Raw genomic sequence first — 27065 nt, 5'->3', positions numbered from 1 at the left:
AATTAAAAGAAAAAATCAAAATCCCCCTCCCTGAATACTCCTTATCAGTTCTCCTACTTAGGATGTGCAGTGTGAGGACTTAGTATCTAGGGGAGAAATCACAGGGCATTTTCAGCCATTCAGGGTCTCTGCTTTAGATAACTGCTCCCAGCCACTCATTCCTCTCCCCTCCCATCCAAATAGAAAATGAGCTGATTTCTAAAAAGTTTATCTCAGAATCTGTAAAAATGTGGGTGTTTTTTGCCTGAGCAGAATCCTCCAGATCCACCTCAAATGTTGCTTTGGTGCCAAACTTGGCAGCAACTTAGAGGTGGGGGTAAAAAGCCCCTCTTCCCCTGAGAAGCATCATAAATCTTATTTTTAGCATCTGTCCTAATTTCTACAGATGTCTCATCAGAACAAGAACTTTCCGACTAGCATGATGCGAGGCAACCATGGAATATCAAACCATAAAGCACAGAAAAAAATCTGGATTTTGATTTGCTCTCCTTATATAGTCTACAATGTGGACATTGATCTAGTGTGCCATCTTGGACATTTACAGATACTCCTGGTTTTCTTTGTGGCATTTAGAACCAATGCAAGCATCAATGGCCAAAGACCAAGATGCTAAAAATCTTCTAATTTCAGTTCTCCTAGGCTATTTCATAGCTCACTGTGTGCAAGATTGAATGCTTTTTTAGGAATCCTCTGGGTTGGGCCCCTCATGGAAATATTCAAATACTGTACAGAAACCTGTCCTCTCTTTTCCTGAAAGTTTCCTTTCCCTGCTATTTTTCTATCTTATTTTCAGGCTGCTTGAGAATTTCTTTTAAATTTGTTTTGGCATTCTTTTAAAGCTTATTTTAATGGTGCAGGTAGCAGAAACTGCTACTGTTGAGTTGAGTTGAGCTCACTTGTAATTATCTGAAACCCTGGTTGCCCACACTTCCTGATCTGAAAAAGGGAGGAATTCTCTCCTGAAGTCTTTTCCTTGGAACAGAATTGAGACATGGGAAGCTAGAGAAAACACTGTAGAAAGAAAGGGAGGCCACCTTGTGACTCTATTTACCCATATAGAATTTCTCTGGAATGGATCTCCCCTTGAAAAGAAAAATTGAAAGCAATTTGGGCAGTTGGTAGAACAACAAATTTTCTGCATGGCTTTAATTTTTATTTCAGCAGGAAACACCACACTCCACACTAAGTCTTGAATGCATGGAAAAAATGGGGTCTATTACCTCTCTAGATTAGGGGCAGATTGTCATGGAGAAAATCTATGTGGTCACTAGGAGTCAAAAACAACTTGATGGCACATAATCAATCAATATTACCTTTCTACTTATTTGGTCCTGAATATAGGACAAGAAGTGATTCTGTTGGACATTTCCAGCTGGATGAAATATATGAGAGAGTGCAGTTTAGGACATAGTTTGACATTGTTTTAAAGTTGATAAGATAAGTTGATAAGAGGCATGAAAGATTTTTTAAATCAAATCTACCCATCAAAGGTAGATTTAGACAAGCAATTGCCCTTCTTTGTTTTTTATTTTTTTTTAAGTTTCATGTGCTATGAGGGCCTTGCTTTGGCTGATGTTGGATTGATTTCTAATTAAAAGGGAATGTTCAAGAAGTGACATTATAGTGATGTTTGCCTGTGTTCAGAAGGCTTATTGGAACAAAACTGTTCCAACAGTACAGGGAAAAGCATTAGGGACAATATGGGTTTGGTATTATTAATGCAAAGAATGTGATCATTCTGATGGAAATGAAGAAGGATGAATGAATCTGGTTTCAGGCTTTGAAAATAACGTTTTGCAATATTTTGCCATCAACCTTCAGCCCAGGGAGGGGTTTTCAGAATGCTTCCAGGATGGATTGATATTGGGGGATAACTAAAAGGTCATCAGGCCTGATACAAGATACAGCACAATCAGCCCAGTTCTGGATCCCACACCACCAAGGATGGGGAGAAAGTAATTTAGTTGATATTTGACCCTGCACTGAGCTGATTTTGTATTTTTGATCAAATGCATGAACCAAAAGTTAGTTAACAACAGTATTTTGCACTTATTTAAATTTTGCAATGCTGTTTACCAGTCTTTTAAAAAAGCACAATAGGGAAAAATCTTAAGCAGAATGAGAAATGCACCTATTCATGAAAACTGTACAAAATTGCATGTTTTAGGGAAAATTCTTGCAATTTTGCCATAGATGCAGTTCTTGCAAATAAAAATGCTTGTAGAAATGGGCACCAAAATGCAGCCAAACGTTTTCACGTTTGACAAACGTAACTTGACATATTCACATGCACAAAAGAACAACTGAAAAAAATGCATTCGTCCATCCCTTACACCACTGTCAGCGATGCCTGTGGGGGCTCTCCTACTCTCCAAAGGGCCCCTTGCTTTGGTCCCTATTTTTCCCAAAGGCAATGTGCCAGAAGTGTCAGCGCTCCTATGTGAAAAACACCACCACAAAGAAGCAGTAACCACAAATAACAAGGCAGCTGTTGATGTTTGTGGAAAAGCACAGTGCAGCCAACTGCATTTGGGAAAAATAAAGCTGGAGTCAAATCCAGAAGAACCAGGATACTGTCTTGCCAAGGGCTTCCCAAACATTTACTCACAGCTAGTATGCAAACTTACCCCGCAAAGTGTACTTTAAGAAGGTTCAGGGCTACACTGCAGGTTTCCAGATGTTTGGACAACAACTCCCAGCAGCCCCAGCCCTCATGGCCAATGGCGAGGCATTATGGGGCTTGTAGTCCAAAATATCTGGAGACCGGATGGCTGCCTTCTCTTGTGGGGTGATGACGAGGCTCCAAGATTTGGCAGGGCCCTTTCAGATGGATTGTGAGCTGTGGTGCTTGCTTCCCCAAGGGACAACCTTTGAGAGTCATGGGCTAGCAGTGGAGCAAGACTGACCTCTTTGGCCAAATTGCAAGTAATTGAGGCTGAGAGGAAGGAAGGGGCATCAAAAGGCCAGGCAGGTCTGTGAATACAGAAAGCCAGAAGGCCTTAGTCCCTGCCCTTCTGTGCCAGCAGAGAGCAGTATTGCTTTCAAAATAAGAAACAGATTTGCCGGTTTAGGAAAGCTTTGCTGTTAGGTGGGGCAAACTTTTGCCAACGAGACAAGGAGACGTTTGTCGAAAGCCTGATGCCTGGTAGAAGGTTTAATGACTTGGGGGATTTCTTCTAGGTGGCCAGAATAGAAGGAAGGTGGTCAAAGTGACTTTGAGTTTTCTGGTGAAGCAAAAAAGCAGTTTTTCTCAAGCGTAGAAACCTCCAAATATTTGGGACTTCAGTTCCCACAATGCCTGACCGCTGGATGGGATTCACTGGAGTGGAAGTCCAACGTTTTTTTGCAGGGGAACAGATTTGGGGAGAAGGGTACAATAAGGAATCCTCTCCCCCCTTTATGAAAAATTGCTGTCATGTGCATCTTTCTCCATTAGACACAGAGTTTGACATAATCTTGAAAGTAGTTTGTTTCCTCTGCCTCAATTTATACTGTTTATGCTAAAAAAACAGGCTGCATATCCTCTGGGGGCAGATGAGGGTGGCAGGTGGGCCTTGTGCAAAATGTTGGTAAGCAGTGTGGAAGTGGGAGTTGGGAGTGGAGTGGGCAAAGTAGAAAGTGGATGTGTCCAGAGTAGAAAAGCCAATTCACCTTCCCCCTGAAAAATTGATTAGTCCCCCCCTCATTCTTTCTGACCTCAAGTCTTAAAGACACCCCCCCATTTAATATTAATGTGCTTGCTGAAAATCAGCAGCTGATGAAATTGCTGGAGATTGGGGGGGGGGCGGGGAAGGCTCTGGATCAGAAGTTCTACAGCCATGTCCTACAGCAGGGGTCCCAGACATCACAATCTCCCTTCCCACTTTCTTGGCTTCCTTCCCCACTGACTTTTTATATTTACTTTTAAAAAAGAAGAAGAATGGGGGAAGTAGATGTGCTTCAAACAATGCAATTTGCTCTGCTGCAGCAAGAACGTCATTTCCAAGAAGGCTTGTGGGCCCCTAAGCTTGTAAATGTGATAGACAGACAGACAGACAGACAGACAGATGATAGATAGATGGATGATAGATAGATAGATAGATAGATAGATAGATAGAGGCCCCAATAAGCTGCTTAGAAAATAAAGAAAAAGTTATTGGGGTAATAATAAATGTATCAGTGGAGTCCACAGGATGTGGTCAAAAAAGGCAAGATGGTGGCCAAGATGCGCCTCCTGTTTTTATGGGCATCGTGGGTGTGTGGAGAGGAGCTATAGGGAGGATTGGCAGGGAGGGTTGTGAGGATCAATGCTTAGGGACCGACTGGCTGCATTCTTACAAATGCTTAATTTGGATACTGAATAAGTCCATTTCCATAGAAGACCATACTAGGAAAGTAACCAAACTGGCTGAGTTCACACAACACACAACACACTAAACAACCAAGAAAAAAGAAACAGTAAACCAGTTTACAACTAACCCAGCTTCCCCTGTTCCATAAGGGCAACTGCTTGGTTTATAACTGAGCTGGTTAAGCATGTTGTGTGAACAGAACCAACTGTGTCTCCCATCGTGGCCATTCTATGTAGGGGCAAGTTTTCCTCCATGCCAGATATTTTTCAGGAATAAACATTCCTTCCAGTTGCACTAGATTTCTAATGACTATAAAAACCCAGTTGTGCACTTTTCTTGGCAACAGGGCAGAAATAGTTTCCTACTGCTTTCTTTTGGGATGTTTTTCAACTTCTGCATCTAGGTTGCAGCTGTAGCATTTCCTGGGGGGTCTTCTATCCACATCCCAGCCAGGTCTGACTCAGTGTAGCTTCTGAGCTCAGACCAGGTGAACCAGGTGCTTCCACCTGCCAAGGTGGCACCCCAGCCCACAGGAATGAAAGGGCTAGAGGGCTCCCATTCTAAAGGGATGCCTGAATGCCAAGACCTCCAGCCTTCAAAAAGTGAGATTTAGTTTAGCTGTGGCTGATCTATCTGTCCAAGTCTTTCTCAGTTTGGTCTCCACAGAGACATGGAAACTCATTCGGGTTGAATATCATGAATGTTTGTGCTATTGCTCCATGTAGCTACTTTGGGGTGTTGGCAGGGTATGAAAAAAAAAAGAAAATTAAAACCCACTGGAGCTTCAACTGCATCATCATCATTGCCCTCTTAACTTTTTTGACCATGCTCTGAAGACATCTTGCAGTGATTTTAATATGTTGAGTGGTTAGAGGGGCCTTTGGTTGTACATGGCTGACATAGTTAATTGTTAGTTTCACATTCTAGCTAGAGGTGCCTGGAAATGGTGGCTTGTCAAGGCAGAAAAGAACATGCTTAACCATGGTTAAAGAGTTAGATGGGACAGAGATAAGGGGGTAGCACATATTTACAAACAACCAGAATGACCTAAAATGATATGCAAATGTCTAATTAAACTAATTCCCAGCCCAAATGAAGCACAGTAGGGGTGCAGGAATCTTATCCAATCTGATTCATCAAATGATTCTGTTTGAAAAGTCAAAATGAATCTTCAGATTGGATCAGTTTGATTTTCCTGTGATTCCGAAAATTGGTTTCCTGTGCAAGCATGCGCCCAGATCTTTTGATTGACCAAATCTAATTGTTTGATCTGATTTCATGAATCAAATTGATTAATAATTTGATGACTTGATCTGAGACATTGAAACATCAGTGTTTTGCCAGCTCGATGCAACAAAGCCTTGCACAGCTTTACTAAAGAACGTATCAGCTTTCCTCCCAACAACTTAGATTTTTGGGGTAGTGAGGCTATGAAGCATCATATGGGTTGACTCATAGCGTTTTGTACAAAAAGTCCAACTCTAGGAATCCAATCTGCAAATTCCAACTCAGAATTGATCTAATCTGCAGTTCCCAGATTAATTAACCTACTTATTTGCCTGCTTTCACACTTCTTGGATATTCTTATGCTGTTTCATGCCTTTGAAAAAGGCATGAAAAAGATATTTTGAGAGAAAATGCTCCAAGGGTGTGAATTTCAGTAATTTTTTTTCATGCAGTTTAGAGTTTCAGTGCAAATTTTCATGCAGACAAATGTGGTAGCACAAGAGAAATGGATTTATCAGTGAGTACATGGACATCTGGCACAGAGGGGAAGAGAATGGCACAATCCACTCTGAATCTGATCTTTGCTTCTCCCATAAAACTGAATGGGTGTTAAGCTAAACTGGATTACTCCCATTATAAACGGAGCAGCAAAACATGTGTCAAGAATTGATTTTCCACTTTGCTGCCTTTCCCATCACTGCAAAGCATCCCAAGGTGGGGGAACCTGTAAGGGAGGTAGGGGTGTCCCCATGATGCAGTCATAAAAGTCAAGATGGCAGCCATCTTGGTGCACATGAAAAACATGCAGAGCTTCGATCACACCATCCTGACTGCCATCTTGACTTTTTGACCACACCCTGTGAACACCCCTGAAGTGATAATTAGTTGCTTGAGCTGAAATTTACTTCAAAGGCCCTGGTCCCTGACTGAAATAAAATTGGCCACCCAAGATATATATAATATTCCCTTCTCATCCCTATGGGTGGTATGGGTCTTCCTCAACCTCAGGTCCTCTACCAGAGGCCTGGAGTTTGAGGGTTCTGTGCAGTATCTTGGCTGTTCCTAGCACTGCATCTTCTGGACAGAGAGCTCTGATGTTGCTCCTGGGATCTGTTGGAGCCACTCTCCCAGCTTGGGGGTCACAGCCCCGAGTGCCCCTACCACCACAGGGACCACTTTGGCCTTCACTTTCCACATCCTCTCCAGTTCCTCCTTCAGGCCCTGGAGGAGCTGTACTTGTGTGACACACTTATCCATCATGAGTTAACCCACCTGTCTTGGTCTGCATGGCACAGTAAGCCATACACTTTGATTGCACTAGTTGAGTTTGTGCAAGGTGCCTGGTTAAATTGTGGTTTGCTAATTCACCATTTAGCTTTCAGTAGCTTTGCTTGTGTGTGACACACTGACTTACACTGAATTGCCCCTTAAATTACGAACACGAGGAAATGGAGCTTGTGCCCCAAATTAAATCCCCTCAGAGAGATCAACAGCAGCTTTCAGATTGCTACAGACATTCATACTGTTTGTCACTCTCTTTTTCTCAGCATGTTGGCTTGAGAATCTGTACTGCCATCTACCTTGACATGCGGAATATAAAATATATAAAACTGGGGGCTATAATCCTCTCTCTATGTACGTGTGTTAAATGAAGAGTATACTTTATTGACTGAGATGGTTTCATTTTAAAATATTGATTTACTTGTTGTATACAATCTGAATTGCTAATAGATATATAAAAAAAAACGAACCATGAAAGATGCAAAATAGGTAATATATCTTATATGGGGCCAATTTAGGTTAGTGCAGCTGTAGGCAAGCCTTTGTGGTTTGCAAAATTTCTTAGGGTCTCTGCATAGTCCAACACAGCTGGAGGGCACGGAATCAGGATGGCCTATTCTAGACTTTTGGCCGCCATCAGCACGGCATCCAAATATAGGTTAACCACTGATTTAACCACTGATTCATTTTGTGTGTATCCCTATTGAAATAAAGTCCTAGTCTGAATCAGCCAGACAGGGGTGGAAAAACCACCTGATTTCATCAGACTATATTGCCTGAGCATGAGTCATGCTCCCTAATTACCTTTTCAGTTATCTTCCCTTATTTGATGTGTCAGACAATATTTGCATCTGTGTCTGAGGATGCTTTGGTGCCAGAGTTGAATAACTTATCCAAGAAATACGTTCCTTTTCTCCTGCTCTTGTGGACGTTAAAGAAGGAAGGGGGACCTTAAGAAAAGCTGGGTCAAATGATCAGGCTCTATGCTTTCCTGTTACATGTGAGAAGTTCCCAACATGTCAGCCATGGGAACTGGAGAGTCCATGACACGTAATGGTAGTGTCCTGGATAGTGTCTGTGAATCCCATAAAAAACCACAAAACTGGTTTGCTTATCTAAGATCTTGCAAGATGTCAGGTAAGACACCACTGTTTTGTGCAAGCTCATGGGACATCTCATGGTTCAGATCTCAGGAACCTCATGAGATGTCCCACTCTTGGAAGATCTCAGCCATTGACATTTTGTAATGTCTTTTGGGGGATTGACTGGGTACCCAAAAAGTTTCCTGAGCTTTGTGGTGTTTACTGAACCCTGTCTTCTGCACTGCTGTTATCCTTCACCAGCACCAAGAACTGGTCCTCTTTCCTTCATCTTTTTCATAACACTAATCAAAGCAAACCAATTATGTTATGTTAGTGGAACAAGAAGAAGGGGCAGGCCAAGAGTACGCTGGCTTGATACCATCAGAACAGATACCAAGATGAACATCCAGCAATTAAAAGAAGCTGTGCTTGATAGGGCTGCATGGAGAGTTCTCGTCCATAGAGTTGCCAAGAGCTGGACGCGACTGAATGGTTAAGATGAATGAATGAGTGCAACATGTGATTTACTCTGCAGGGTTGTACTAGTATAAGATTAGAGAAACCCAGGTAAGTGTAATCTTGGGATGTATCCTATCAGGCCCAGAGTGATACATTCAAAGCTGAAATAAGCCCAGGAGGGCTCTGCTTCTCCTTTCCAAAATCTGAATTGGTTTTGGAAGTCAATAGAAAAGGTTAAGAACTGTCTTGCCTGATAAACTTTTTTTTTTTAACATGGGGAAATCAACTTATTTGCTCTCCCTGCATGAAGAACTTGCAGAGGCTTTTGCCATGCTAAACCAAGTACAAAGAGGTGACATTTATGATTATGCATGTCACTCCTTTTGAAATATTTGTTTTTAGTAACTTCTTCTGGCAACTGTGGCAGTCCCAGTTAAGAGGTGAGTAGCAAATGTCTGTCCTGTCCTAGAACAGACCATCCGTTGGTTATGTATACATGAAAAGCCTAACTAAGTCAGATAATACCTTGCAGACGCATTCACACAACACATTAAGCTTGGTTAATTTTAACTTGTGGTGGCTCAGTGTGTTGTGTGAAACCAGGTCATTTGGTTGGTTTATGGTTCAACATGCTGCAGAAACCAAACAAATGGGACATTTCAGCAAGCAACTCAAAGCATTTTGTGGATGCAGCCAAATATCTGGGGGCCTGCTAGCACAGCCTTCCTGGATCTGGTGGTGACCTCCAGGAGGTTTGGTCTGTGTCTGGTTCGGAATGATAGGACCTATGACTTTATACTTCTGGAGGACACCTCAGAAAATAATGCTACTTTATCTAAGCTGGTGTCCTCCGTTCAATGGGGATTAATAACTCTTTGTTGACAAGTTAGGAACATTGAGGAATGAACAGAGTTTATGACTTGCATTTTTGTGATTGTTATTTATTCCTATTTTTGAGGGATGGTAATTCAGGGTTAAAAGCCAATTTGGTGTAGTGGTGAAGGTACCAGGCTAGAAACTGGGAGACGGTGAGTTCTAGTCCTGCCTTAGACACAAAGCCAGCTGGGTGACCTTGAGCCAGTCCCTTTGACTCACCCCAATGGCAAACTACTTCTGAAAAACCTTGCCAAGAAAACTGCAGGGACTTGTCCAGGCAGTCTCTGAGAATCGGACATGATCAAACAGATTAAAAAAAAAATCAGGGTTATTTCCTTTTGGTAAATGTGATAAGCTACATCCTACTTTGTCCTGCCTCTCATTCCCATTTTCCTATTTCCTGCTGTTCTCCTCTCTTAGTAAGTTGCTGAGAATAGGAAAAGACAAGGATCTGTGGCAATAAGGCTGTCCTCCTTCTTCAGACTCCAGGCCCTAAGGTCTCTCCCTCTGTGGAGTCCTTGGTGTTCCCTGAGCTTGGTTGTTTTCTTGCAGATGTTTTCCGAGGAACTACCAAGAAGAAAGCCACACCCCCACCAAGCTGCTGTATGTAAACAGGAGCCAACCTCACACTCCCTCGCACTGATGATGTTGAATGATGAAGTAACGAAATGTCTGCAAGGAAACAACCACACTCAGAGAACACCACGAACTCCACCGTTCAGTCCTGAGCTACAGATACTTGCTTCTGTTGGCCTTTCTCTCTCTTCTGACCAGAGTGGTGCCATTGGCTCTGAACTCCACCCTGAAGCCACCCTGTCTAGAACCACCCTCTGATTCCAAACCGGTTCTTCTTGGTTTGCTGTCCTTTTTCCTGTCATTCCTGCATCACCAATTCTTTGGTTATAATGTAGGAATGCAGCCCTCAGCCTGCCATGCAAAATAACCCCAGCATTCAAAAATCCACGCAATTGTTTCTGGGAAGTCTTATGGAACAAGGTCACAAAGTCACCCTCAGCAGCTTGGTCTTGTCATTGATTTTCCTGTCCTTTTAGTGGGGAAGAGTAAAAACCAGTATCCTCGCTGTCTGTATGCTGATGCTATTTTAAATATCCATGAACTGACTTATTGGTTTTCCTTGTTTAGACAAGTGGCTGTCAGAAAACTGCTTCTACCTGGGAACTTCCGTCAAATAAGATAAGCACCAGGATAAATCATCTCCCCCAGTGTGGAATTGCTGGACAGCATTCCCTTGTTTTATTCTAAGGCAGCCTTGCCCAGTCTGGTGTCCTTCACAAATTCTCGGCCTTTGTGGCCAACAGGACTTCAAGTCCAACACATTTGGAGTTCTCCAGTTCTAGGAACTGAAGTATAACTTCTTGAAAACATCGAGTTAGGGAAGTCTTGTCTAGGACATACTGTATATTACAGAAAGCAATGCTGAGGAATAAAAACTCTGGTCAGTGGTGCATGTGGATGAAGTGAGCATCTTAGACCACTGGTTAGACCCTTTTCAACATAGTTTCTGCAGCACACATTAATATGGAGTGATTCCCTGAAGATGGGAAATCTCCATATTTCATTGCCATGAGCTATGTACCTCTAGCTATCCCTTTAACTCATCCCATCCCAACTGGATGCCTTCCTACCGGGCTGGACCACAACTCCCTTATCCCCCAAATCATTGTGGCTGGACATGCTGTGAGTTGTAATCCAGTCCATCTGGAAAACACCTGACTGGGGAAGACCTTAGATTCATCCTGATCCATTTGGGTGTTTCCAAATGGCAGGCTACTGGGGCTATCAACTCAATGTGAGAGTGTAACCATTTTTTCCCCTCCTTAGTGAGTTTCCACTGATTCTTTTGAAAAGCTCAGATTAGCTCTGGGAAAGCACAGAAGAATTATGAATGGAAGACATTTTCAGGAGGGGCCCCTGGAAAAATCCATGAATGAGGCAGGCTGATTGCAGAAGCACAGTCCTGTCTGGAAACATCCCTTGGTCTTCTTAGAGACCCTTTATAACCACTGATGTTCTATTCTTGGATCTCATTTTGATTCTCATCAACAACCTTGTTGAATAGCAAAATCATGGCTTAACTTCTGGGCAACAGACCCCTGCTGATACATATGATCAGACATTGGTCACTTGAAGGGCACCACCAACCTTTTAATTTAAATGACATTTTGAATTCTCCTACCAGGGAACCTTTTTTTCTGCAAATTTCTCTAGAAGTTTTAGCTTCAATGCTCCTTAGAAAACCACTGTGATATGCGAAGATCCACTGAAACGCCAACCTGCTGAGCTGACCACCACACAAGAGTTGGTTGCTTGCTAATGCTCCCAGCTTGAGACCTTTGTGAGTGAGAGAAAACGGAGGGAGATTTGTATGTTTTGTGCACGTGAGTGGTGGGAAAGGGGCTGCTGATATGGAAGGGGGGGGGGTCTCCTGAGGAGACGAGAAGCTCTCGCCATCAGAAACACAGCTGTGGTCTTGGGGGCAGTTTCTGCCCTTTCGGTTATATTTATAGAAGTACATATACATATATATTTTTATATAAATATTGATGGGCCTAGAACCCATGGAGGTGGAGTGACAGGTGGTGGGAGGGGGCCCGAGCCTGCAGGACAGTGAGAAAAGCTCATATACGGGGTGGTTAAAAGGGGACAGGATAATGCCCACCGATGGAACAGGAGGCCAAGGTGATAAGAAGAGGAAGGGAAGGAGGTGAAGGTCTGGATGGATCCAAGGAGAGCATATGGTATAGGCTGGTTGTTGCCAAGTCCTGCTGAGGGTGATGAGCGAAAGGGCCAGAACCCCAGTTTTCCCAACTGTCTTGGATGAAGTTCATGGATTTCAGAAGTTCCTTGTTCTTTTAAAAAAAGTAGAGACCGGGTAGATCCTTGTGTTTCTCTCTCGGAAGGAACAGTGGCACACAGCCAGCAGATCCCAGAATGCTGTGCGCTCTGCGTGGAGGAGGGTTAGAAAAGACGGCCCCAGCCCTCACAGTCTGGTCTGGGCCTCTGGGATGTAGATCTCGATGCTGTCGGCACTCTCAGTAGCTGAGCTCTGGCGGAAAGAGGCAGCCCGCTTGGCTGCCAGGAGCCTCTTGCGAGCTTCTTGCCTCTGCCGGTCCACGGAGTCCAGGGATCGGTCCTTCACCGGGTGCAGCCGGGAGCGTGGTGGCTTCTTTGGTATTGGCGGAGGCACCTTCTTTTCCTCCTGCCAGACAGAAAGAGAGAGGAGATGTGGAGAGAAAGGGTAAGCCGATTGTGGGTGGAATAGGTGATGTGTTTGAAAAGGTTTCTGTGTCCTAGAAGGCCAGCTGTGGTCTCCAGGGAGAAGACAGCTTCTGCAGCACTCCAGGATGGCAATCACAGAGGTCCACAATTAAATTCAAAGTGTTTTTTGAAAACTCCCTCTGCACAGAACTCTTGCAAGATCCATCTGAGATCATTTCTAGTCTCAATTGTTTTTAACTAAAAATTAAAACACCATTAATGTTTTCTTGGACCCTTGTGACTTTTTGTGAAGTCACAGAATAAGGTCCACTGTTAAGGGTGCTGACTCCACCTCTACCACTTGCAAAATTCCCACAATTTCTTAGAGGACACTGAACAGCTCTCTAAATCAACGCTATAGACCAGCCTTTCTCAACCGTTTGATCCTGGAGGAACCCTTGAAATATTTTTCAGGCCTGGGGGAACCCCTGCACATTCAGGCTCAAAGATAGGCCAGAAGTTACAAAATTATTACATTCATTTCATGGGTAGGCCTGTCTATATGCATTAACAGTGTTCTTAAACTGAAAATAAAGAATGAAACTGACCTCTTTAATGGGAAGTTGCCTGAATTTGAAATAATGTTTTAAATAAATCATGATGTCCCAGGGAACCCCTAGTGATTTCTTGTGGAACCCTAGGGTGCCACGGAACCCTGGCTGAGAGACCCTGCTATAGACATTAGCGCTAAACAGGCCTACAGATTGCCTGGCATCATCCTTCCTAGTAAAAGAGTGTGTGCATGTGTGTGTCTGCAAGGAGGGGGCGAATAATGCAAAACCCATGACTTACATTCTTGTGTCAGATGTTAAAAAGTGCTAGTATGTAATGGCAAGATTTGTATCATGATGTGATGGTGAGTGTCCTGTCATTTTGATATAATCTCAGTTGACTGTGGACAGCTTTGTGTGTCTTCGTGTGTATGTCTATAGGCAACTGGGCATATGTGAAATTGAAACAATTTATGTCTGCGTTGATCTCAAGTGGAGAAACACATTTAAATCTCTCCACACAGGCTTTCTTGGGAGTGTGCACAGGAGAGCATGGGATTCAGTGTAGATGGATGGTGTGTGCAGAATGAGCACATGATGGAGGCATGTACAAATGTGTGAAAACTCCACTGTACGCTCAGATCCAAAGTACCCTGGTCTGAGCATGCAGATTTCACATGTGCAAATCTGAATACACAAAGATGCATACGTTTTTCTTATTTCGTGAGACGCTGGTGGATTCATGTCTATAGTTGTGAAATACTTGTGAGGGCAGGGTTACACTTCTTAACTTGTGTATGTGGTATATATGCTTGTATACTAGACCTCAGCAGCAATTTCTTCTCCTTTGTTTAAGACGGGGGGGGGGGTGTCTCACATGAATAAGCATACATTTCTACTCTTGCCATGCATTACTTTAGATGGTAATGATGAGGGCCAACATCCTTCTGCACTCCCTCCCAGGCATCGGACCCATGACTGATACTCTTTCCATGCCACCCCCGTTGCAACGATGTGTAGGTCATCCTAGAGTTGAGCTTGTGACTTGGTAACTGTATCCATGCAGTATTACAGAAATGGTTTCCCATTCTGGATGTTTTGTTCAACTTCCCAGCCTGGTTCAAGCCCTGAAGAGCAGTAACCGCAGAGCGTGGTCACCAAAGTCAAGATGGCAACCATGTCAGCGTGATCAAAACTCTGCCACTTTTAAAAATCAGGTGGAGCTTTGATCGCACCGATGTGGCTGCCATCCTGCCTTTGGTGAGCACACCCTGCGGACCCCACGAGCCCTGGAATTGCCATGCTGCCACAAAGGCTGATTGTGCTTTGCTTCTGAGATTAGTCAAGGCTGACTAGGTGTTGTCACCAAGGAGGGCTGTGCATATGCACCTTTCTAATTTTATGCACACACATCTATCACAGATAAGCTCTGATGTAAGGACCGATTGGCTCTAAAATGCAGATTTCCAGATTGATATCAATACTCTTTCTGCTTATGGCCCGACTGGGTGTGTTTTCACACTGGCCAGTTCCTTGGAAAGATGGCTTTTGTGCCATTCAGTTTTTGTGCCATTACATTTTTGGCTCCTGCATGAATGAACCTGACAGGCTGTGGTCTCTTGACCATCTTAAGCCTGTCTCTGTTTAGGATACTGAATTACTCTAACCAGAATGTGGGGCTGACTTTGACAGGACTGGTTGAACGGTTTCTTTGGCCCTCTTCAGTTTTACCATAAGTAATGCAGAGGGAGAGACAGAGAAATGCAGCTGACTGAAGAGCAAAGAAGGTTTTACTCCCACACTAGGCCAACTGGAGCTCCTGGGACTTTTTAGCCACATTATTTATTTATTTATTTATTTGTTTGTTTGTTTTCTATAGCTGCCCATCTCAGCAAGTGACTCTAGGCGGCTTAAAACAATAAAACTATAAAACAATTACAATTAAAACAGTTAAAATATAAAATAAATACAAAATAAATACACATGGCTGCCAAGCGAGCAATGCATGAATGTTAATATAGCCAAGAGACGGGACCATCCACACGCTCGAGGCCCCAGGCCCGGGCACATAGCCAGGTCCTCACGACCTTACAAAAGGCCAACTGGGTCAGGGACATACTAATTTCTGGAGGGAGGATGTTCCAGAGGGCAGGCGCTACGGAAGAGAAGGCACGCCTTCTAGTTCCCACCAACCGACACTCCCTGGCTGATGGGACCCGCAGCATACCCAACCTACTAGATCAAATTGGACTGGCAGAAACTGGGAGAAAGCAGTCCCTTAGGTAACCTGGCCCCAAGCCATGAAGGGCTTTAAAAGTGACAACCAGCACCTTGAATTGCACCCAGAAGCACACCGGCAACCAATGCAGCTCCTGTAGCAGTGGTGTTACGTGTGTTGAGTACCCGACACCATTTACTACCCGTGCAGCTGCATTCTGCACCAGTTGAAGCTTCCGAATGCTCTTCAAGGCAGCCCCACGCAGAGCGCATTACAGTAGTCCAGACGGGGGGTCACGAGGGCATGAATGACTGTGGGCAAAGAGACATACTCTGGGAGTTAGGAAAATCACTGTCCCAAGACATCAGGATTAGGGATGGAGAAATTCATGGCGTCGGCAAATAATCTAATTTCACATTCTGCAACCAATGCACAAAGCAAAACCTTGTCATTCAAACTTTGTACTTTATGGAATTTTGCAGTGCAGTTTGTTTTTTTAAAGATAAGTGCACATTAAGGAAAAGTCCAGACAGTGAGACAGATGAGAGAGAAAGAGAGAGAGAGAATGGATGCATGTGTGTGTATCTATGTTCATTAAAATCATGTACAGAAATGAATGGTTATTATTTGCAAAAATGACATACATTTGGAAAAATTACACCCCTCCAACACTTTTGGGCATCACAGGCAGAAAAGCCATTCTCAACAAACTGAACGTGACAGATTTACACAGCTGAGGAACAGAAGCTGAAATGGCTTTCCCCACCCTTAACATGGAAGACGGGAAGTCTGCCCGGAGCAAAGGATCTGGGTTCGGAATGGACTTTCTGGCATGCTGGAGGGATAAAGCTGAAAGGCTAAAGAGAGCGGAGTCTGGCCAGCACCCAGCCCTGCCAACCAGACATGCTGGCCACAGTCTGGAAGAGCCTACAAAGAAATATGCCCAGCTGTGAGTGAATGCAGGCAAGTAGCTCAAGATACACGCACGCATCCACACCTCCACACACACAGAGGAAGAACAGATGCATTAAAACAAAACACATGGCAAAAATAAATAAATAAACTAAATCTGGAGCTTGTTTCTCAGCCAAATCCAGAGCGTTTCCCTGCCTCTCTATTCTGATGAAGCTCGGCTGTTTTTCTTTTTTTTTTAAACATATAATGAAAGAGAACAAAGATTCACTAAAAATGCCCAATTATTTTGCTGTGGCCAGCAACACAGCTTTACAGAGATGGGTTTGGGGGGGAGGAAAACAGCCATGATTGCTCCCTCTCAATCCTTCGTCTCTTTTGTGCTCAGCAAATCTTCCAGGCCACCTGTGAGAACAGGAAGCAGAAAGCCTCTGATGCATGTTTAGCTGAGAGTTGATTTATTTTTCCTTTCCTAAATGGGCACTTCTTTTGGAGATGTATCTTCATGGGGAAAAGTCACTGGTACCATTCGGGTGATGCTCTGGGGCTGAAGCTGGGGTTCCCATTCTGCAGAATTCTCAGGAATGGCCCCAATGCAGCAAGCTGCCATACTGTGTTGGTGAGCAAGTGAAGTGTAAGGCTCTTACTTCATTGGTGGAGTGAGCAGAGGGGGCTGTTCCTGGTGGTGTGGTTTTCTGTGACACATCCATCAGTCTGCAGCTTCCCTGGCTGGTCATACTTCCCAGTCTGACAAGGTCCATAGGAAGGACTTCTGCCTGGAGGTTCTTCTCTTGGAAGGATGGGAAGCCAGGGAGGCCACTGACTTAGAGAACTTCCTGTGAAATGCAAGACTAGACATTCACATGGACCTGTTCATCACCTCATACATACCCAAAGTCCATCCAACTTCTTTCTCTTTGGACAGAAATTTCAAAAGCAAACTTACCTTCATTGGACTGAGAAAGAACCAGTAGGATAGGCAAAGAAACGCAGATGAGTTTTTCGCATAGTCTGAAATCTTATCCCTTCCCCTTCCCCTTTTTTTACCTTGGCCTCAATGGGTTTCCACCCGTTAGCCTTGAGCTGTTGAAGTTCGGCAAACTTCATGCTGACATCCTCAATTGAGAGCTGCAGGAGGTCCCAGAACCCAGCCAGATCCTGGAAAGTGGGCATGGGAAAAGAGTTTGGATCCTGCCAGGGGGAAAATGAAAGGGAGGAACTTTTAGAGTTAGGTGGCAGAGTCAGATTTAGTGGGCTTTGTCTGATGCAGGGTGTGCAAGGTGTGTGCAAGGTCAAAAATGTGAAGATGGTCGTCAAAACTTTGCCTGTTTTTTAGTGTGGAGCTTCAATTGCACTGGCGTGGCTGCCCTATTGACTTCTGGACCACACCCTGTGGACATCCCTGGTCTGCTGGGAACTGGAGTTTAAGGACACACAGAGGACAACACTTTGCCCATTCCTGGTATAGCATGGCATGTGGCATTTTCAATGACAGCTTGGCAACTGCTGTAAAATCATGCCCAAGGAAAAGAGGCTGAACTCCCAGGAGGCATGGAAAAGTTTTACCACTCCCTACTTTCTTCCAAAACCTCAGAAGGTGGCAGCATCAGGAAGACCTTGTGTAGACTTGAAAATTAAGGAGGAGCCACCAGAAATTCCAGGGTTATAGGTTAGAAGTCAAATCAACCAACTCAGAAGAAAATTCATGGCAAACTACCACTGTCTTATTGCCAAAGAAAGAAACTCCCTGGACATGTCCATGAAGTCACCAGAAACTGAATTCTTGAAGGAAACTGGACTTTTTTCTACAACTCCACAGTTTGGAAGGCATGTTAAGGAAACCCATTTATATACCAAGTGTTCCACTCACCATATTTTGCTGACAGAGTCGGTAAAACTGTTGGACTTTCTGGCTCATCAGGAGCTGGGCACTGCCAACCGCACTACGGATCTTCTCAAGAACTGGACAGGAACAAGATAAAGCAAGAAAATCAGTAGAAACAGTCGCTCTTGGAATACGTTTGAAGTCTGGCCTGTACTAGTGACTCTTGATAGTTCCTCTGCATGACAAATCAGCTAAGACATTACACAGGTTTCTGCATTTAAAGAGCCAATCTTTTCTTTTTTAAGACAATGCAAAGCACCATTGGGAGGAGCTTATTAATACTGGAGTTGAAACAGACTTAGAAGAAGGAGTTAGTTCTTTTGAAAACTGGCATTTGCAATAGGCAAAAAGCCCCCAAATGTGGCATGAATAGCAGATTTCCTCCAGATGCTAATAGCAACATCAGAGGAGGATGCCTCCCCCCCCCCTTTAATTGCTGAAAGAGTTAAATTCCCTTCTTCCTATGCATGCTGCTATTTGGGGAACATTCAGCCCCATGCATTCTATTTCCCATATTAAATGCAAGAGATCAAGGGCATATTTGAATAATCCCACCAGGAATGAAAAAAAAATCTCTACCTATTATTATACATTCCTATATGAACCTTCTAGATGCTCTTCTGTTTATGGGATACAAAACAACCTATGAAAAATTTGGCTAACATGAATGAAATACTTGGGTGGGTTTTCTTTGATGTAATACATTGGCTTTGTTAAGTGGGTGGACTCAATTCTACCCAAAGCAGGAAAGGGGATAGCATGTCTGTTCAAATGTTGCAGAACTGCACTTCCTACAACCGGTGGCATCAGTGTGTTTGTGTGTCAGAAAAGTCAAGATGGCATGAAAGGACTTCAATCACATGACCCAGCTGTCTTCTCGACTTTTCTTACCTCCTTTGTAGATAGCTTTGCCTATGTACAACCCTCAGTCCTGGCTCATAGTTATGATTGATCAGTTTCTAGAAGTAAGCAGGTTATCTGTCCCAGAAATAAAGCAGCAGCAACAACAACAACAATAATATTGGTGGGAACATATAATTGAAAAAGTAGTCGAAAATGAGCAGGTTAAAATATTGTGGGATTTCCAAATACAAACTGATAAAGTCTTGGTGTGTAACACACCAGATTTAAATGTGGTTGAAAAGAAGAAAGTGTGGCTAATTGATGTGGCAATACCAGGGGATAGTAGAATAGAAGACAGAATTGGAGAAGATCACAAAGCATCAAGATCTGAAAATTGAAGTTGAAGGATTATGGCATAAACTGGCTGTGGTGGTCCCAGTGGTTATTGGCACACTGGGTGCCATTCCACAAAACCTTGGACAGCACTTAGAAAATCTGTGCATTGACAAAATTTCCATTTGTTAATTACAAAAGGCCACACTGCTTGGATCAGCACATATATTACGCCGATACATTACGACATCCGAGGTTCTTGGGAAGAACTTGATGCAAAGGAAGGCCAGCACCAGCTGAAGACCTAGTAGCTGTGATTTCATGTTGATGTGTATATAATAATAATAATAATAATAATAATAATAATAATGATACATATGAATGCTGTACCAAAATCTGTCATGCACTTTCTCATGCATTTTCTACCCTGTGGAAGAGGCTCCTGTTTTCTACCTCAGGATACTTGAGAATGTCTTTATTTCTCATGCACTATAGGTGCTTCTGAGCTAACCTCATTATTGGATGTGGGAGAGAATGCAACAATTGCTACTGTTGTGTGTTGTCACGCATCTTTCCGTCCCTCTGAAGCCTCTGTGCGGTCCCATACTTCCCAGTCTGAAATAGCCCCATGGAAGAGTTTCTCTTCCTTGGGATCAAATGAATGCATGGGAAGCCAGGGAGTTAGGACAGCTCTGGAAAATTGATTCTGCAAGCCAGACAAGGACACTCAAGATGAAAGACACTAATAATGAAATAAGTGGAGGAATGTCACCTTTCACTCATGAGGAATTCACAGATGTTCTCCTCTGAAAGTTATTTGAAAAGCAAATTCTCTTTTATCGGATGCAAGAAGGCTATTTCTGCATAGCTCACACAGATATTTTTCTGTAGTCTAAAAAAGACCTGATATGCAGCATCTACAGTATTTATGGCTTTTGATTTGGGCTTTATTGGTCTAAATGCTGGACTCTACTCACTGCAACAATCATTTCTTTCTCTAGTTGGGTATTCATTTTGCCATCTGAACTGTTGCCCCACAGTTTGGCATATGCCCAAGTACAGGCAGCAGTGCAGGCCAACCTCCCTGTCCAACCTCCCGGCCCTAGGCAGACTCACTCTCTTCCGGCAGATCGTAATCTTCTGCTTCCAGCTCCATCTGCTGGCACCAGCCTTCCATCTTCTCCACCTCGGCCTGCAGCAACTTGATGAACCACTCGCCATCCCGGTGGCAGGGTGAGGCTCGGCCAGAATCTGGCAGGCTGCGTGAGCCTCGGTCTATCCAGGACTCCTGTCGTGGCACCTCCACCGTGTCGTATTGCATTTGGTAGTCCTCCCGATAGGCCCACTGCCCTTGCGTGTGAACTGTCTTGTAGACTGAATATTGCCGTGTGGACTCGGGCTCAGAGGAATGCCGCTGGAAGGAACGTCCGAACTGAAGGGCCTTGTCCTCGGTGGCCACTGCCAGCCCAGCCAGGCCTTCGAGCTCTAAGTCAGCTTGCACGCCTGCCGTCACACTGTTGGACCTTTTGAACCGAGCGCGCCTGAGATGAGGAGGGGAAAGGATTAGATTTCCCTGGAATTCTATTACCCAAGCAATTCAGTGGAGAGAGGTTTGGTCCCCCTAGCTCAGTATTTTCTGTTTTGACCAGGAGGTTGCCTCATCTAGAACAGAGTTAGGACTGTGAAGTTGTGTTTTCCAATCCTATTGTACAAAACGTTCTCACTCCTCTACATAGCCTTTGTGAGCTGCATGTGGTAAAGTTCTTTCTCAACCATCAAGGGCCATAAAAACCTTGGGGTGACACAGTGACATTGCCAGAGAGGGTGAGGCCAGAATGCTCAGCCCCTCTTTTTGATTTGTGGTCAAAATTTATTGCCGAGATAGATGCATGAAATGGGAAGTCGGGCGTGGATTTTCTAATTGTTCTCCTGGAACATGTCAGTTTTCTCCTGAGATGGCCAATCTGTGCAATCCAGAGATGGTTGGTTAGTCCCAGATGTTCACTGGCTGAAACAGGAAGTGGTTCATGGTTTCCAGATGTGCTCCATCCCTGAAACAGAATGCTATGAACTGTTTCGTTTTCCAGCCCATCTACTTCTGCAACTGTATGAACTACTTTGGGACCCAAAAATCAGCACCTTCTGGGAGAAAACCAGAATAATCTGTCACTGCACTTCCTGATTTTGCACATCCCTGAAAGATGCTTCAAAAACTATTTTTTCCCCCCTGCATTATTTTAAGGCCGAAAAGTGTGTCAGTGGTATAGTGAAGGGGTGAATACTGTGATAAAATTACATTGTGATGTAATTTGAAGGTGAAGGGGAAATACTGTGATAAAATTACATTGTGATGTCATGATGCAAACTGGTCTTTTGCCCTTGTGTTTCTGGACACAACTACGTACAGTAAGTCATGGGGTTTGTGCTGTGATGTCACAATGGATGTTTAATCACTTCCTTCCTGCTGCCCCTGGACTCTTATCTGTGGCTAGAAAAAAGGCTTGGACATGGCCTCAAGATTCACCGGGAGCCAAGCTTGAGAGCGACTTTATCTTAAAAAGGGGGAAAGCAGTTCCCCCTTCTCAGTTTCTCCAGTAGGGCCTATTTGTTTCCCTCTTGCCAACTGTAGAACCAGGAGGAGCAGGTTTTGCCACTGCCATCCCCTTTCACTTACTGTTTGTGGTTTAACATCAAGACCTATTGAAGTTGATCCATGCAGCCTCATATGTAGCTGGGCTAGTAGCATTCAGAACAAGGGAGCAAAAAAGACCCAGCAGTGGGGTTTGGTTTCAAAATGTGCTTCCACAAATAACCCCAACAGCTCCCAGGCCATGTCAATACTATATATGGGCAAGTTTGGGAAACAGGGTCTTCCACATCCTGTGTGATAGTTTTAGGATGCCATATAGATCTCTTCCTGCAACGAAGCTCCTGGGGCGGATTGGCAGGAACTTAGAGCCAGGGAAGCCTTCAACAAGGGGGAGCAAATTCCATGCCTTCTTGTGTGAGCATCAGCCTGCTTCCTCCCTTCCGTTCCCTGGCCTGTTTCTATGGCAACCAGTGTTGGATGGATGCTGAAGGGCCAGAGAGAGACTGAGTGCAGCAGAGGACGTGCTGGCCAATTGCTCGCTGGACGGAGAAATGGGATATCTAGCTAGGTGGTCTGACATTCAAGGGCCTCTGAGGTGAACTGCAGGGATATCAGGTGGGAGAGTTCCCAAAATATTATAAATTGGACTTTTTGGCTTGTGCACATGGGTGCACCTCTTTCTTTCAGAGTCATGGATGCTCCCTTCCTGGACTCAGGCTAATGAGTCCTTGCTCATTCCCATTCCGTATTAGGTTGCCCCAAACCTTTATGTAGGTGTCTCATATAAGCCACTATGACATCCCATCTATCATTTGCACAGTGGCATCATGACACTTCTCATGTCACTTGCCTTCCTTGCCATCCTGCAGATGCCCATGACCCTGGGTCTACCAGACATGTTGGACTTTGGGATGATGGGAGTTGAAGTCAACAGATCCAAATTGCCCCAGGCTTGGAGAAGACAGGGTGGGAATGCCAAATTAGGAATAATAATAGGTCATGTTCATCGCCACTGGACAACATTCCCTAAATGCAGGGGTGTGTATACAGGCAGTCCTCACTTAATGATGGCAATTGGGACTGGAATTTCCATCACTAAGTGACGTGGTCATAAAGAGTGACATCATGTGACCATGACGCTCAGCGACAGAAATTCTGGCATTTCAGGTTGCCATTGTTAAGTGAATCACTGCGGGTCGTTAAGTGAGGATGTCACATGGCAATCATTTGTGACCTCCTGCTGGCTTCGCCATTGACTTTGCTTGTAGGAAGCTGGCAGTGAAGGTCGCAAATGGCGATCACGTGACTGCGGGAGGCTGTGACTGACATAAGTGTGAGGGCCAGTCATTAAGTGCCACTCATTCAGGGCTGTTGTAAGTTTGAACGATGCTGAATGAGTGGTCATTAAGCAAGGACCACCTCTAATTTGATTTCACTTCATTTACTTCTAAATGCAGCTTGCCAGCTCTAGTCATGGATTTAATTTTTCACTTCAAACATTACAGTTAAGTTGTGGTAACAGCTTTGGAAGATCTTGCTCAAGGCTTTTTAAAATTTGCCTTGCAGGGCTGTCATTTGATCTATTCTGGGCAGGGACATCTGTGGGGGGGAAGGGGTCAAAAAAGTCAAGATGTGGCTATGACTGCATGACTGAAGCCCTGGCCCTTTGTCAAAGGCGGTGCCTGCAAGAAAGGGTCAAAGCCTCAACCTCTGCTTGTGCCCTCAGAAAGGGGTATCGTCTAGCAAAATCCCTCAAAAGACATCATGCAATCACTCTGACTTTTTCTAACCACATTAAATCCCAGGACCGGGCAACTGTATTCAGACTTGGCCTGGAAGCATCCGTAGGTAACCAAATTGTCCTTCACCACCACTAACTGTAACAATTCTTGCTTGAATCTCTTTGGAAATTTTGCCCTGCAAATATTGATCTGGGGGAAGACAATGCGGCTGACAATTTTTTGCATAAGTGCAGGAGAATGGTGGCGTGGCGTGTGCGTGTGTGCATGCCTGGGTATGTGAGGGGAGAGACGCAAGCACCAAGAAGCATGTTTAACCAACCATACCGTTTATCTTCTTCCACTTGAACACCGATGGAGTGGAACTCCCGACAGCTTCGGCTTTCTGTGTCAGAATCGGATATGGTTTCCACCTTTGGGGAAGGGAAAGAAGGGAGGGAGGGAAGGAGGGAGGAGAAAGAAGTTGATTAATGGAACAGGAAAAATACTGAATTAGTGGAACAGAGGGAAGGTAGGTAGTTGCTTAATGAAAGTTTATTAACAGAACAAAAAAAAAGAAGAATGAAGACTTAATAACAAGCATAATAGGAGATTTGACAATGGACATTTTAAAAAGAAAGAAGCAGAGGAAGTGAAATTGATAAGTGAGGGGAAAATATTTTTTTAAATCACAAAGAAGGAGTACAGAAGAAGGTATAGGAATTATAAAAATGTAGGAAGGACAAAATAAGAAAAGAAAGAGGGCTAGAGTCAAGGAAAGGTGGATAAGCGTGTTGGAAAGAATAAAAGAATAAAAGGAGAACTACAGATGGATAGGAAAAGATGGAAAGATAATGAGATGACAGAACAGAAGTATGAAAGAACACAGGAAATGGAGGGAAGACACAGCTGAGAGAATTGTTCTGAGTCAGAGGAGAAAAAATATGTAAGGACAAAGAAAAGGAAGGAAGGAAGAAAAACAACGGTCAGATCGGTGGGAAAGATGACACGCTAGAAAGCGAGAATAGCTTGGTAGAAGAAAAACTTTGGAGAGAGAAGAAGAAAGCAAGAACGATGGACAAGTCAACTGAGCAATGGCATTTGAGGAGAAAGGAGTGAGAGAAACTGGTTCCTAGATCCAGCTAGGGATGTAGAGGGAATAAGAAGGAGAGACACCTTTTGCAAAGGGGAATTGTGCACTTAAATTTCCAAGTACAGAAGGAGATCCAGATCAATCCTATGCAGGGGAGTGCAGAACAGAGATTGAGTGGAGGGAAAGCCTGGCCTTGCTTTGTGCCCCAAGAGGAAAGATCCAGATGCCAAGGTGTTCAAAAGCACCTACAGCTTATCACCAAGATGGGCCAGGCCCCTGGGTGGAGTCCAAAGGAAAATCACGTTACCATCAATCTTCTTTTGCCTTCATGGAAAACTTCCCATTGACAGACTTGTAGGGAGATAAGAGACGAGCTGACTGAGATTTAAACTTGATTTCAACCATAAAGCTCTTGTGTGACCCTCTCTTAGCCGGAGCTGCCTCACAGGGCTGTGGCGATGATAAAATTGTCAGGCAGGCAGGGAGAGCAGTAAGAATATGAAGGAAAGCCAAATTCAGATAAATCAACCTTTCTGTCCTCATATTCCCCATAGTCTGCTCTCTTAAAACAGACATTCAGGTATCAAAAGAGAGGACATAATACACAACATTACTTCATGTGCAAGCGCTTTTCGGTTGAAAATTGTATTCTTAGAGAATGTTAAAAATGGGTTGCTTTTTCTGTTTATTTGGGAGGGCTTGGGAATCACAAATTTTGCCACTGTAGCAGAAAAGGGGCGAACGAGACCGTTATTTTCTTTTCATTTCTAGCCCCTGGTGTGGGCAGAAAGAGGGATTTTGCAAAGCTGGTTCCTGGGGAACAGTTTGACATCTCCCTATTCTGCTCCTACTGGTCCCCGTTAGGAACATTTCCCTTCTCCAACATACTTATGAAAAAGCAGCTGCATGTTTTGTATTTAACCCAGGTTTGTACAATCCCCTAAACCCTGAGTGGCTGTTCCCACATAACATGCTATCGCCAAACAAATAAACCATGCTTTGGCTTCATGTGTTGGGTCGATCCACAATACACGCTAAGATAATAGTAGCATTCTCACGACCCTCTTAACATAATCACCAGATTAATTCTTTATGAATACACTGAACAGTAAACCAGTTCAGTGGCCTGGCTTTCCTATAATACACTCATCCACAAAAGAACTGAAGAAGGGAAAACTATCAAAGATGAGCACGTTGCACAAATACAGCTGCCGCATTGGTAACTGACTCAGTTAAGCGCGTGGTGTGTGAACACAGCTAATAGTTAGCTTTTTCCCAACATGGACCACAAAGTGTCTGATCCTGTTTTAGCCTGCTGTGCAAACCTACCTGTTCGTGTGTGATTTATGTGCACATGAAGAGGATTGGGTGTTTTCATCTATTGCAGAGCTCCCTTCAAACAGCAGGAAGCAAAATATTAAAGTTTAACCCCACGAGGCTGTCAAGGGCTCAGGAAGATCCTCTGTCCATCTTGGCAGAGCAACCCCACAGTAGTGAGAGAAGGCTAGCTGTGGCTGCTGGGCTTCAGGTTCACTTCTGTTGCAAAAATGGAGGAGGCAGGGCTGGTGAGGAAGCTGGCAGCTCTCCCTGCCAGGAAAAGCTTTAGTTGCTCAAATGTCTACCTGCTAGGCTGCTGTTGTCTATGCAACTGGTGCTGGACTGGTTTAAAAGCGAAGCAAAACTTGAAGTGGGAATTCTAGAAGCTTGCAATTCTCTTGATTATTGTTGGACAAGGTCCCGGGGAGGACTGGCGCTGAAACGGTAAATAGGGCTTTTCAAACTCCCTAAATGGTGTGAAAAATATTGGCTTCTTTTGCAGAACACAGCACTGGATAGCTGAGTCTTTGGAAGACTGACATGGCAGCTTAATTGATTCATTTGTTGTCAGCTTGGAGTGGTTTGTTAAGTGCTGTCCCCCCTGCTTTTGACGTTTTGACCTTGTCAAAAGCAACCGCACACCATGAAGTTGGATCAGACACTTCTTTTCCGCTTGTTTGCCCCTGCGGCTGAACTGCTTGGATACCCTTGTCTAAACTTCATTGGGCTTCTCTCTGCCACACCTGGACAGATGCTAAGTGACAAAGCCTGCAAATGAAGGCGACGGCAGGGCGTGTGGCAGAAATGCAAATGTGGGAGATGAATAAAAATTAGACTCAGTCCAAAGTGGGGCAGCTGTGGAAAGGGGGGAGGTCAAAAAAGTGAAGACAGTGGCTGCAGCTGCACAATAAAAGTCTTGTCTCTTTTTAAGTATGCAAAGAGATAAATTGATAAATAAATAAATAAGGTAAAAAGGAGGCAAAGCTTTGACTGCACAGTTGTGGCCACCATCTTGATTTTTTTAAATTTCCCCATGAATGCCCCTGACCCAAAGGAAAGGCCTCTTAATGAAGGGCTTATCTGGCGACTCTTCCATTTGAAATAGAAAGAAAAAAAATGCCATCTTCCCT

General features: G+C 44.0%; 1 protein-coding gene across 1 annotated transcript in view; it reads right to left on the bottom strand.

Moving 5' to 3' along the window:
- Nucleotides 1–12257: 12257 nt before the first annotated feature.
- DLGAP3 (DLG associated protein 3) overlaps nt 12258–27065 on the bottom strand; it is a 39237-nt gene continuing 24429 nt past the window's right edge. The window contains exons 6-10 of the mRNA XM_063311849.1: nt 23874–23959; nt 20334–20758; nt 18027–18118; nt 17204–17347; nt 12258–12476 (exon numbers count right to left, since the gene is read on the bottom strand). Of these exons, the coding sequence (XP_063167919.1) occupies nt 12258–12476; nt 17204–17347; nt 18027–18118; nt 20334–20758; nt 23874–23959 (966 nt within the window). The remainder of the gene's footprint in view (nt 12477–17203; nt 17348–18026; nt 18119–20333; nt 20759–23873; nt 23960–27065) is intronic.

This window comes from Candoia aspera, chromosome 10 (assembly GCF_035149785.1).
Source record: "Candoia aspera isolate rCanAsp1 chromosome 10, rCanAsp1.hap2, whole genome shotgun sequence".
Taxonomy (NCBI): domain Eukaryota; kingdom Metazoa; phylum Chordata; class Lepidosauria; order Squamata; family Boidae; genus Candoia; species Candoia aspera.
Note: the sequence above shows the minus strand (reverse complement) of the source record. Positions and strands in the feature narration are given on the sequence as shown.